The sequence below is a fragment of the Acanthisitta chloris genome, unplaced genomic scaffold (genome assembly GCF_000695815.1).
Source record: "Acanthisitta chloris isolate BGI_N310 unplaced genomic scaffold, ASM69581v1 scaffold17084, whole genome shotgun sequence".
In the NCBI taxonomy this organism is placed as follows: Eukaryota; Metazoa; Chordata; class Aves; order Passeriformes; family Acanthisittidae; genus Acanthisitta; species Acanthisitta chloris.
Genome location: NW_008671157.1, coordinates 10,087 through 22,525, shown reverse-complemented (window position 1 = coordinate 22,525; position 12,439 = coordinate 10,087). Strand labels below are relative to the sequence as shown.

General features: G+C 52.0%; 1 protein-coding gene across 1 annotated transcript in view; it reads left to right on the top strand.

Annotated features, from left to right (window-relative positions):
- The window catches only part of NOS1 (nitric oxide synthase 1 (neuronal)), a 37,368-nt gene extending 25,167 nt beyond the window's left edge, over window positions 1–12,201 (top strand). Inside the window, exons 14-28 of the mRNA XM_009073999.1 lie at window positions 1,089–1,233; window positions 1,649–1,753; window positions 2,189–2,247; window positions 5,190–5,306; window positions 5,539–5,713; window positions 6,130–6,268; window positions 7,007–7,085; window positions 7,555–7,748; window positions 8,301–8,470; window positions 8,637–8,847; window positions 9,538–9,625; window positions 9,918–10,039; window positions 10,220–10,368; window positions 10,994–11,188; window positions 12,079–12,201. Coding sequence (XP_009072247.1) covers window positions 1,089–1,233; window positions 1,649–1,753; window positions 2,189–2,247; window positions 5,190–5,306; window positions 5,539–5,713; window positions 6,130–6,268; window positions 7,007–7,085; window positions 7,555–7,748; window positions 8,301–8,470; window positions 8,637–8,847; window positions 9,538–9,625; window positions 9,918–10,039; window positions 10,220–10,368; window positions 10,994–11,188; window positions 12,079–12,201 — 2,071 coding nt within the window. The remainder of the gene's footprint in view (window positions 1–1,088; window positions 1,234–1,648; window positions 1,754–2,188; window positions 2,248–5,189; window positions 5,307–5,538; window positions 5,714–6,129; window positions 6,269–7,006; window positions 7,086–7,554; window positions 7,749–8,300; window positions 8,471–8,636; window positions 8,848–9,537; window positions 9,626–9,917; window positions 10,040–10,219; window positions 10,369–10,993; window positions 11,189–12,078) is intronic.
- Window positions 12,202–12,439: the final 238 nt, after the last annotated feature.

The window sequence follows — 12,439 nt, the reverse complement described above, 5'->3', positions numbered from 1 at the left end:
CTTGATAACCTGGGGCAGGGTCTGGTCACCCTGTCAAAGTGAATCAAGCAGCCCTTATTCTTGCAAAGGCCACCGAGCTGCTTTGTGCTCTCTTATCACCCCCAAAACTGCCACTTCCCTATTGCTACACACCAGGCTAAATCCATACCTGCCTTTCCAGTTTAAAGGTATGACGGTCCATTTAGAAAAGATGAAGATATTCTGCACTTGATGTGATTATGAATGGCCCTAAAATTACAAACTTGCCACAGAGGGCTCAGTGCTCCCATTGATGCCACAGACAAGGAGCCAGTATTGCTAGTGCTGCATCACCTTGTCCAGGAGTAGAGAGGCTGGTGACCTCTCAGGCTGTCAGGTGACCTCTCTCCTGCTGTCAGAGCTGAGCTGGTGGGGAAAACTGGTGGAAACACACCCAGTCACGACTGCAGCCACAGGAGGCAGCTGGCTAGACACAGCCCTGAGAACACACACATAAAAGTGCAACCTCTCGGCCTCAGGTGGGATGTTCCTCCCAGCAAAGTTCATAGTGTCAGCGGAGTGCAAATCAAAGGGACTCATAGACAGCTTCATCACCCTCAGTGTCTCAGGGCTTCGTGTGTGTGGTGTGTGGAGCCCAGGCTGGGTTAGGACATCTCCTGCAGAAAGGCAGCCAGGTTGGATTTATGGGCATGAAGAGATGGAGAAGCTACTGTTCCTCCTGTAGCTTGGGCTCTAGTTCCTCCTGTAGCTCTAGACTCCAGCTTTTCCTTTGATGTTACCTCATCACTGCTTTCAGCAACTGCTTCTTGGACCCTGCAGAAATACCACCCCCACACCTGGTTCAGCATTTTCCTCCTCATACCCATTCAGGTGTTTCATCTCTGTGTTCAAGTTCCCCTATCCACTCTCTCTCTGACAAGTTGAGGTGAACACACTCTTCCATAGCTTCCCTGTTTGCACATAGACAACCTAAAAAAAGAGTAGTGCTGCAACTGTTCATTTCAGGCAGGCTGTTCATTTAATAATAGATAAAAAGGTGTGAATAGTCTGGATGAGAGGCACTGACAAGGAAACAAGTTATCTTACCAGGATTTATTCTTGCTTCCCAGGGCTGTGAAGTTCTCAGCCAAGCTGATGGGACAGGCCATGGCCAAGAGGGTCAAAGCAACCATCCTGTATGCCACAGAAACAGGGAAGTCACAGGTCTACGCAAAAACTCTGTGTGAAATCTTCAAACACGCTTTTGATGCCAAGGTATTGTTCCAATTCCTGAGTTCTACAAGATTAAGCCTGCACAATTATGTGTGATCCAAGCAAATACATGGCTGTTGGAAAATACATGGCTCAACACATGTGGAGCTTCCTAGCGGCCAAGGGATATGACCTTCTGGGTTTGGGTTGAAGCCTGTGCAGAAATTTTTCCAGCTAATTTCCAGGTAATACTCCTGCAGGCATAGTAGCATATATATATCTACAGCCCTTTGGGTTTGTCCATGTCCCTCGAGGTTCTTCTTCTCATCCTCCCTGTGCAGAGTTCTCTGCTAGTGCACTGGCATGGAGTTGGCAGGGATAAGCTGCTCCCACCCCCAGGGGGACTGGAGGCCATCCCAGGAGTCTGGCTGGTGGTAGATCATCCCCCAGCTCTTGCTAAGCTCTCTGTCACTCCCAGGTGATGTCCATGGATGAGTATGATATTGTGCATCTGGAGCACGAAACCATGGTCCTGGTGGTCACGAGCACCTTTGGCAATGGAGACCCACCTGAGAATGGAGAGGTAGGACAGAGGGCAGGGATGGGTGGATGCAGCAAAGATGCAGGAAGGGGAGAGGCAGTGAGGCATGAGAAGGAACATCCTCTTTTTGCTAAGCCTGAGCTGGAATGGCTCAAAACAGGTCCAGATGCTGTGTGATACCTGGTGTTGCACCTGCCTGTCTCCAGCCTGCACTGAAATAGTGATATCTACTTATTCTCTGCAGTGAGACAAGTCACTAATGTGTTGCTATATTCATCCTGTACAACTGTCAGTGTCATGCAGAAGGTGACAGTCCTTTGACTGGGGGTTATGACCTCATCCAGCCCTGTACAGCAGCAGTGCAGGCTGCTGTGAACAGCAAGCAGGGAGCAGAGCCACAGCCCAGGCTATCATCACGGTTCCATTTCCTGCAGAGACTGGCAATACTGATGGCCTTTTTCTATTTTTTTGCTGTAGAAATTTGGCTGTGCATTAATGGAGATGAAGAATCCCAATTCCAACCTGGAGGAGAGGAAGTAAGAGCACTCCAAACCCCTCCCTTCTCCCCCCTACCCCCAAACCCCAGCACACAGGCAACCTCCCAGCCAGGACAGCCTGTTTCTCTGCCTTCATCCTCTCAGAAGAGAGTGGGAAATCCTCATGCAGGTTTCACATTTGCAAAGATCCAAGAGATGAGACCTGCCTGGAGAACCAGGGGATGGAGTTGGTGGAGGTTCCAGAGAGGAGAAAAACACCAAGTCAGGCATGTCTGTAGACTCCAGCTTCTAATTCCCTGGGTTGATATTTAAAGCTTCTCTCTTCAGCTTTAAGAGTCAGGCAACTGTGAAAAAGACCAAATCAAAGCAGGAAATCCCCCAAAACTATCAAATCTGAGAGCTGGGGCTGTCCAGGAGGTAGAAGGGAGTTCCCAGCCATGTGGATGTAGGTGGGGAGAGATTGAGAACCAAATTTAACTTCATGCATTGTGTGAAAATATTTCTAGGGAAAATAAGAAATGTTATAAATCCTGTGATGTTTGTAACAGCGAGTCTGGAACCAGTACCTTGGAGACAGAATCTGGGATTGTAGAAAATCCATCATTGCTGGAAGATGAGCCTTGAGCAGTTTGGTGCATGTCCCAGAGGTTGGGAAGGGAGGGCAGCTAAAGTGTTAATCATTTGGGATCTCCTCTGATTTCAGTTATGAAGAGTAATACATTTCACTTAACTGTGACACTGCTCTGCTCTGGAGTGTCTCCTGAGTTAACACAGCGATGCTCACTACTGGCAAAAGGCTCCTTAATTAAGGATGAATTATCCCTGGCCAGGGGTACAGGGCGATTCTACTGCCCTGACTTTCTGCTCGAGCAGTGCCAGTGGGGGCTGCAGAGCAGTGACAAACACGGCAGGGACCAATTTGTAGTTCTCCACTGCTGGCCACACTGCAGCCCCAAAGTGGTCTCCTTGCTGTGCAGCCAAGTCATCTGATGGATCCCTGCAGGGCTCACAAGCTGAAAACCTATTAGGTTTCTAATGGCCTCGTGCCTTAACGGGGACAGCTGACAAAATGGGCTGCCCTGGAGGTGTCTGGATGGAGAAGGAGCATTTTGCACTGGGTTCTCATCCCAAGGGTCTTCCCCATTTTGGATGCAACATTGGGTTGGGTGTGGAGGTGCTGCCCATGGTGAGTCAGGCAGATTTGAGGAGGACAAAAACTCTTGAGCACAGTTCTTGCTGGCAGAAGTTTCTAAGAGCCATGACAGCCTTTGGCTTGGTTACCTGACAGCACAAGTGGTCAGAGTGCTGGAAACAGCAACCTGTGAGGACAGATTAAAAGGGTGAGAACTATTTTATCTGGAGAAAAGGAGACAGAAATGTAGTGTGGTGGCAGACTTCACATATGAAAAAGGTGACTGCAGACGTGGAGGGAATAAATTATTCCCTATGTAGGACAGGCCAAGAGGTCATGGCTCTGGATGGTAGGAAGAGATCATAGCATGGTTTGGGTTGGAAGGAACCTTAAAGATTATCCACTCCACTCCCCAGCCATGGGCAGGGGCACCTTCCACTAGACCAGGTTGCTCCAAGCCCTGTTCAACCTCGCCTGGGACGCTTCCAGGGATGGGACAGATGCAGCTTCTCTGGGCAACTGGTATTTGTGCTTGGGATTGCCCCAAGCCGTGTCCAGGACCTTGCTGGCATTAAGCATGAAAAGGAAAGTTTTGCAATGAGAAAAGGAGACCTGAAGGAGACTGTCTGGGGAAGAAGGGCATCATTGGCCTGGCGTGAGTAGGAGAGGGGTGGAGAAAACAGCTCCTGCCCTTGACCCCAATGGACTTCCAAGCTCCTTGTTCATCAAGGAATGCTGAGGGTGACTGAGATCCCCCAGGGTGGGGTGGCCTCTCTAAACCAAGTCTCCTGCCAGGGCACTGTGGCTGTAGATCTCTGACCACAGCCATCCAGCTGTGCTGTGGTTATGTGTTTGGTTCCTTATGTCTTACAGCAAAGGGTTTTCCAATGCATTAATAAGCCATTCCTGTTTGAGGACCTGCTGTTCAAATGCAGCCAGCCCATCCTTCAGCAGTCATCTCCCACCACAAGGACCTTCTCATTTCAGCAAAAGCTGGTGGTGCCCTGACCTTTGGCCCAGCACCCACCTAGGGAATTTCAGCTTCATGCCCATCTAAACCAGTGGGCTGCGCTGCCCTGCCTTTGACATATAACCTGGGGTGAGGACATGGCTCAGGAACACCAGAGAAAGAAGTGGACTGAAGCATGTGGAGTGAAGCAGAAAAGCATGGAAGAAAAGAGGAGGTTTTTGGAGCAGAGGTGGAACTCAGGGCTCTAAGACCCTAGCAGTTGTTTCACTCAGGGGTTGTCTCCTCTGTGTGCCGTGCTGGGTGCAGGAGGTCTGCCGTGACTCATCCACACACTACTGCTTCATTCCTCTGGCAGTATATTTAGAAACTCTTGTGTAGAGCAATTTTTGAAGATGGTTCAATTCAGAAATACTTCTGCTGTTGTCAGAATTTTTTTTCTGTGCTCCCCTTCCCCCTCTTCACCCACTCTTTTATTTATTTATTTATTTTATTTTCCACTTCCTATGAATGAAAAAACCTTCAGAATATCTGTTCAGACATACACCTGACCTTGTGTGCAGCTAGGGAAGGACAGGTAAAATCAAAGGTCCTGTCAGCTCTGCACCACTGGGGACAATGTGGTGGCCAACACCTGGGTCATGAGGACCTTGTGGAGCTGACCAGGTCCAGCTGGAGGATGTAACATATGGGCTGCTATGGATTAACCCCAAGAGGGAGTGCATTTCTTTGCTGATCATGGTGCCTGCTCACGGAATATTGAGCCCTCAGCTCCAGTTTGGTCTCCTTCACGATCTAGTCCCCTCTGAGCACGCAGCACAGTGCGAAGCACACACAGATGTGTCACCACTGCTGATGTGTCGATGCTGTTGCTGTTCACAGGAGCTACAAGGTTCGTTTCAACAGCGTCTCCTCTTACTCGGATGCACGGAAATCCTCAAGTGATGGCCCTGACTCGAGGGACAACTTTGAGAGCACAGGGCCCCTAGCTAATGTCAGGTAAATGGGATAGGATGGGAGGCAGTGGTTCTTGCTGCAGGAGGTACAGAGCAGATGGTGCTGCACAGAGCCCCTTTCTCCCACCACAGTGCTTACCTCAAACATGATGCATTTTGGCAATGTGCAGATCCCTCCATGCTCCCCCATGCTGGTGTAGGCCATGGTGGTACAGGAGAGGGAGATGTCAGTGTCCCTCCCAGCTCAGGAACCACATCTGTGCCACCTCTCTCAGGTTCTCCGTGTTTGGGCTGGGGTCACGTGCTTACCCCCACTTCTGCGCCTTTGCCCGGGCAGTGGACACGCTCCTGGAAGAGCTGGGTGGAGAGCGGATCCTCCGCATGGGAGAAGGGGATGAGCTCTGTGGCCAAGAGGAGTCCTTCAGGACCTGGGCCAAGAAGGTCTTCAAGGTAACCCAATTCTCTGGTGCTCCAGAGAGGAGCAGGGGGGAGAAGGACAGAGGGACAGAGCACAGCTGCTGGGTTAGAGCTGTGTCAAAATCCAGCTTCTCCTTCCCTATGCCAGCACACTCTGGCATCACCCTGGCCCACAATAAAGAGATTCTCCGTATTTTGGTGGAGCTGATGCTCTGGTTTGTGCTGATTGCCAAAGGGTGAGCACTGTGTTGAATTCCTGCATTATCCCAGATGCCTGGGGAAGGAGGGCACCACGAGACATGTTCATGGCCACTGGTCTAGCCCTACACTGCTGAGGGCTCCTTCTCCATGTGTTGGCTGAAGTGGGTTGGGACAAGGGGGTTTGTGGAACTTGGTCAGAAAGCCCAGGGGCAGCAGGGAGATGCCTGAGAGCCTGGTGCGTGCTGCAGGCAGCGTGTGACGTGTTCTGCGTGGGGGACGACGTCAACATTGAGAAAGCAAACAACTCCCTCATCAGCAATGACCGGAGCTGGAAGAGGAGCAAGTTTCGGCTGACCTACGTGGCTGAGGCCCCAGAGCTCACACAAGGTATGAAGATGGGGTCACCTGGAGGGCTTTGGGTGTGGGGCAGGTGGAGGAGAAGACATACTGGACTATAGTGAGGGCAAAGGGCCAAACCTCCTTACTTGTGTGTTAAATTCCAGCATTTCAGCCTTGCCTTTCCCCTCCATCACATGCCCAAGGAGCAGCTTGTGATGGTCTCAGGCCCCTCTGGCTGGTCCCTGCCTGTATCTATAACAGAGATGTTTGGATATGATCTGATCTCCCTCCTCCTGACCCCATTTTTTGAAGCAAAGAACTGAAAACCTGAGTGCTTTCCAAGCTTGCTCTGTCCAATGCCGCTCCGCTGAGCATTGCAGTGCAATGGCAGGTCCAGCCCACCGACACCTGTCCCCTCAGCATGGCTCCTGCAGCTGATGATCTGCCGCACTGGCTTAGCTCTTCCCAAATTCAGGCACTTTGCTATCAGCCAGGTGGTACTGGCAGCAAGAGGTGCATGTGAGAGCACATCCCAGCATCTCATGCAGGTTGTTTCAGAGTCCTCCTCAGTCACTGACAGAAGGGACACATGTTTGGTTCCCCCATGGGGTTTCTGATCTCGCTGACACTGTGCAGGACATGGGGCAGGAGGGTGACTGAGCCCAAGGTGAGCTCCAGTCCAGAGGGCTGAACCCCCAGCAGCAACCAACAGCCCTGAGAAAGCCAGAAGCCACCTGCCTTGGCCATGCTCTGCTGAATTCCTTCACTGACACTTCTCCTCCACAGGACTGTACAGCATCCACAAAAAACACGTCTATGCAGCCCGACTCATCACACGCCAGAACCTGCAGAGCCCAAAGTCCAGGTAGGAGGTGCAGCTGTCCTGGGAGCTGAACACATTCATGGTGCACTCAAGCATCCCTTCATATCCCATGGAATCCATCTTTGTGCAATCATGAGTAAGACTGGAAGCCACGTGAAGCCAGTGAAGGGTGTTGCCTGCCTCTGTACCCTATGAAATCTCTGCTGCCACCTCAATTCTCCTGCTGCCTATGGGTGGAGTGGCAGGGTACATGCAAAGAAAGGATAAAATTGCTGAAGCAAGAGGTTAAACTGTTTTCTCCCTTTTAAAAAGTTCCTGAGGGTGAGTCAGCAGTGAGGGGAGGTGGTGCCGCAGTGTCCTTTCTGCCTGCTGTGACCTTGGTGTCGTGCTCAGGTGGCCCCATGGTTTGGAAATCCCACCCAGCACACCCAGCAGCTCCTGAGGCCACAGCTCAGTAACTCCCTGAAGGACTCCCCCAAAACATATCCTACTTTTTCTCCTCTTCCTGTAGCCGCTTGACAATTTTCCTGCGCCTCCACACCAACGGACACCAGGGACTGCAGTACCTGCCCGGGGACCACCTGGGAGTCTTTCCAGGGAACCATGAAGACTTGGTCAATGCCCTAATTGACAGGCTTGAAGATGCCCCTCCAGCCAACCAGCTGGTGAAGGTGGAGCTGCTGGAGGAGAGGAATACGGCTCTAGGTAACCAGGATCCCCTCAGCATACAGGTGGCCTCTTTCCTCCTCACCCCTCCCCTGAAGTAGTTCTTGTAGCATCTCAGAGAGGTGGCTGCCCCCAGGAGAAATTTCCCATCTCACTGCTGTGGTTGCCTGGATTGGGAGCACCTCCTTCAACCTTCCTCTGCCCAGAGCCATTGCTCAGGTGCACTTGGGATGTAGAGGAAGGGTTTCCCAGCAGGGCCCTGGGGAAGGTATTTCCTTATTCCTCAGAAAATTAGAGGAATTTCTATTTTCATAGAAAGAGCAATGTCTAGGACTGGAAAGAAGAGTTAAGCAATCTTGATGGACTGTCCCCACATTTTCAGGAATAAGTCTGATACCCTACTGCCATGCACAGTGTAATGGGATATGGAAAACAGTATTAACTCAGAGTGTCCCAGGCTGAAGGTGGTGGAGTATTAAACTCGTATTTGTGCTCATTGTACAGGATCTCATTAACTCTTCTTTCCAGTTCTTCATCATTCACTGTTATGCTCAGCTGATCCCATGCTTGTGCTGAATTTCCTCCTGGCAGGTGTCATCAGTAACTGGACAGATGAGAACCGTGTCCCACCATGCACCATCTTCCAGGCTTTTAAGTACTATTTGGACATCACCACCCCTCCCACACCCCTGTTGCTGCAGCAGTTTGCTTTGTTGGCCACCAGTGACAAAGAGAAGAAACGTCTGCAGGTTCTTAGCAAGGTAAAGACCTCAAGCCCCGGGTTCTCCAAGGCCCTGGGGCCCCCCTATCTGCCTTCACTGACACCCACCCCAGCTTTGCTATGGACCTGGTGGGGTATCAGTTGAGACACCTGCCTTGGAAGAGGTTGATGTTGCCTCTCTCTCCTCCCTGTCTCCCTGGCTGCAGGGCTTGCAAGAGTACGAGGAATGGAAGTGGTTCAAGAACCCCACCATTGTGGAGGTCCTGGAGGAGTTCCCATCGGTGCAGATGCCCTCCACTCTGCTGCTCACACAGCTTCCTCTCCTCCAACCACGCTACTACTCCATCAGTTCCTCCCCAGAGATGTACCCAGGAGAGGTCCACCTCACTGTGGCAGTGGTCTCCTACCGCACAAGAGGTACTGTGCTCGTGCAGGGGTGGGGAGCAGGGGAAAAACATTAGCACATGGGCAACACCACTAGGATTTTGGCAGAGAGATGTTATTTAAAAGTCTTTCTACCTGCTGCAGTGACTAGATTTCCTCAACCCATGACAATACTGTCCCATGTTATGGAGAACAGCTGTCCATCAAAGAGCAGTGTATTCCAGAGATATCACATCTGGATAAGGTACATAATCCAAGCTCCATGTTTGCTCACCCCAAACTCCACATTGCCACTGGCCAAATTCCTGTGTGTGGAAGCACTAATGTGTCCAAGCAGCCCTGGTCATGGTGTAGACCGATACAGCACCCCTGCAGCAGGCCGGACACAGAAGAAGACAGTGGCCATACATGTGAGGCTGCCATGGAGGGCTGGTGCTCCACAGCACGATGCTGCTTCTGCCAAAAAAAAAGACCAAAAAAAGGGTTGGGCTTCCTAAGTATTGTGGATGTCCAACTATCCCAGGTCTGGATCCTGGGTGAACTTGGGTAGCTTCAGAGAGGGAGTGCCAAAGTCTTACCAAGTAAATGGAAAACGGATGCAGAGATACTGAATATTTCAGTGAGGTGTTCATGTAGGATGTAGCAGGGAGGGTTCTAGGAAATAAAACAACTGGAGTCATTGGCTGTTGTGTCAAGCACAGACCTCCTTCCCTCCTCTCCCAGATGGAGAAGGACCAATCCACCATGGAGTCTGCTCCTCTTGGCTCAGTCGGATACAGACTGATGAAGTAGTGCCCTGTTTTGTAAGAGGGTAAGTGGTCCACACAAGGCAAGGGGTGAGAAAGATGGGGGGAAACGCTTTCAGTATGAGCTCTGTGCCTTCAATTCTTCTTTGCAAAGCACTAAGGGTGCAGAGAGAACAGGACTGGATTTGTGAGCAAATGGGTTCCCCTGGGTGCAGTTCTCCACAAGAATGTTGCTTTCTGGAATTTCTCCTCGTGTTCTGCCCTTTCCTGTTTGGGTGGTGTCTCAGCTTGCTGTGGGCAGAAGCAAGGGAGGGAGCATCCTGCTTGGGTTTAAACTGGTGTTTCTGATGTGTGCAGCGCGCCTGGGTTCCACCTGCCGCAGGATCCCCAGGTGCCCTGCATCCTCATTGGCCCTGGCACAGGCATCGCCCCTTTCCGGAGCTTCTGGCAGCAGCGGCTTTTTGACATCCAGCACAAAGGTGGGTTGATGCGTGTTCCTCCTGTTCCTCATCTCAAGCAGTGCTCAGGAACCCTGGGCTGGTGGCAGAGGGATGGGGTTCAGTCTCTTGCCCGGGATGTCCCAGCAGATCTGCTGGCAGAGCTGGAGGGAGTTTTATCGATGGTGCCGGAGCTATCTGCTTCTCCCATCTCTCCCCCAGGTCTGAAGCCTTGTCCTATGGTCCTGGTGTTTGGCTGCCGGCAGTCCAGGATTGACCACATTTACAAAGAGGAGACACTCTTTGCCAAAACCCAAGGTGTCTTCAGAGAGCTGTACACAGCCTACTCCCGGGAGCCGGACAAACCAAAGGTGCGTGGCAGGCGCTGCTCCAGTGCTGCTGGGCAACTCTGGGTGGCCACAGCCAGCCAGAATGGCATGGAGATGCTGGTTCCTTGGCACAGCCACGGTGGCTCATGCACTTGGACGCTCTGACTGCATGAGTGTGCAGGATTGTCCCTTCTCAGTGCATCACCACTCCCAGGGTGCATCCCCATCCTGGTGCCAGCCTGAATGTATGGCCACATTGCTCATGCTTTGCCCTGAGGTGCTGCAGCCATCCTCACCAGGTGGGACCAGATGAGGAGGGGAAAGGCATCTCCTCTGAAGCAGGTGGGCAAGGAGGGATGCCACCTGGTGGGGTGGCTCAGAGCCAGTGCAAATACCTGGTCCAAATTCCTACCACCACCTGATCAGGCCTGACAATTAAAGATATGGTGTGAACATGCAAGAGCAGAACAAGGCTTTGCTGCTTTCCTCATCTCTCTTCTATCATATTGTGGGTGCTGTGAGGTGCAGGCATGTTCCCCCAATGAGGTGGTCACCTTGCACTGGCTGTCTCGAGGGCAGCTAGTGCACACAGAGCTGGACAGAGCACACAGGTGGATAGGGCTGAGAAGCTGGAGTTAATCTCAGCTCCCACCTCCTCCTTGTCCAGAAATACGTGCAGGACGTGTTACAGGAGCAGCTGGCCCAAACCGTGTTCAAAGCACTGAAGGAGCAGGGAGGCCACATCTATGTCTGTGGAGATGTCACCATGGCTGGGGACGTCCTCAAGACCATCCAGCGCATTGTGAGGCAGCAGGGCCAGCTGTCGGTGGAGGAGGCAGGTGCCTTCATCAGCAAACTGCGGGTGAGTAGTGTCTGCACTGTGAGATGCCGCACAGCCTCCTGCCACGGGCACTGCACCTGGTGCCTTCTCCTGTGGAACGGGCAGCACCGAGGTGATGAGTGCTGTGGCTGGGGTTGCACCCAGGCAAGGTCGGGAGGGTGATCTTCCAATGCTTTGGGTGTGCAGTGGAGTCACCTTACTGTTCAGGAGCCCTGCTCCAGGCTGAAGCCCTGTGAGCCCACACAGGGCTACTGTGATGAGCCACTGCTGTGCTGGGCACAGGTACAAGCTCTTTTGGGCACCTTTGGTAGCCCAGGCAGGGTTTGTTCACCTTGCTAAGTCCCTCCATTGCTGTGGCAATCTAACAGGACAGTTTGTAGGTCCCCCACCCCAAATCTCCCCTGTCTGCATGGCAGGCTGGAAGATGCCCCTGGGTAAGCACATTCTTGCAGATGTTGCAGCTGAAGTATAAATGAGGTCAGTTTGGAACACAGACCCAAGGACAGATGCTTAAATGGCTCTGCATCTCCCTGGGAGGATAACTCATCCCCATTCCTATGGGACTACCTTCTGAACCACATCCCCATCTCTATCGAGGTGCTGAGGGAGCCCAGAGCCATGTTTTCAGTTGGTTGTACATGGGCTGGCGTTGGGCTACTTGGGGCCCTGACATCCAGGCAGTCCCTGGGTTGCCAGCAGCTGAGGAGGTCTAATGCACAGTGCAGCTCTGCTGCTGCCCTACAGCGTGACCTTGAGAAGGTCATTTCACCTCCCTGCTTGCTCCTGTCCCACCTGCTCTTGTGACAGAACCCAGAACCTTTGCTATGTATTTGGTACTGACACAGCAGCAACCCCAACGGTTTGCAAACACTCCTTTTTTCCCTCTGCCCCTCTCCCATCCTCTCTTTCAGGATGACAGCCGGTACCATGAGGATATTTTTGGAGTCACCCTGCGTACGTATGAAGTGACTAACCGCCTTAGATCCGAGTCTATTGCATTCATTGAGGAGAGCAAGAAAGATACGGATGAGTGAGTTGACATGTTTATTTTAACCCCTGCAGTTGTCTGCCGAGTGCATGGGCTGTGGGATGCAGAAGGGATGGCAAAGGAAGCTTTCATTCCTGTGCACATGTGGCCCTTATAGCAGAGGCTGAGCAAAGGCTTTGGATTTTTGCAGTGGAAGCAGAGCTGCCTGGCAGTGTCTCTGCAATAGCTATTGCCTTGCTAGGACAAATCCCCCTGGCTTCCTGGGTTATTGCATCCACCTCACT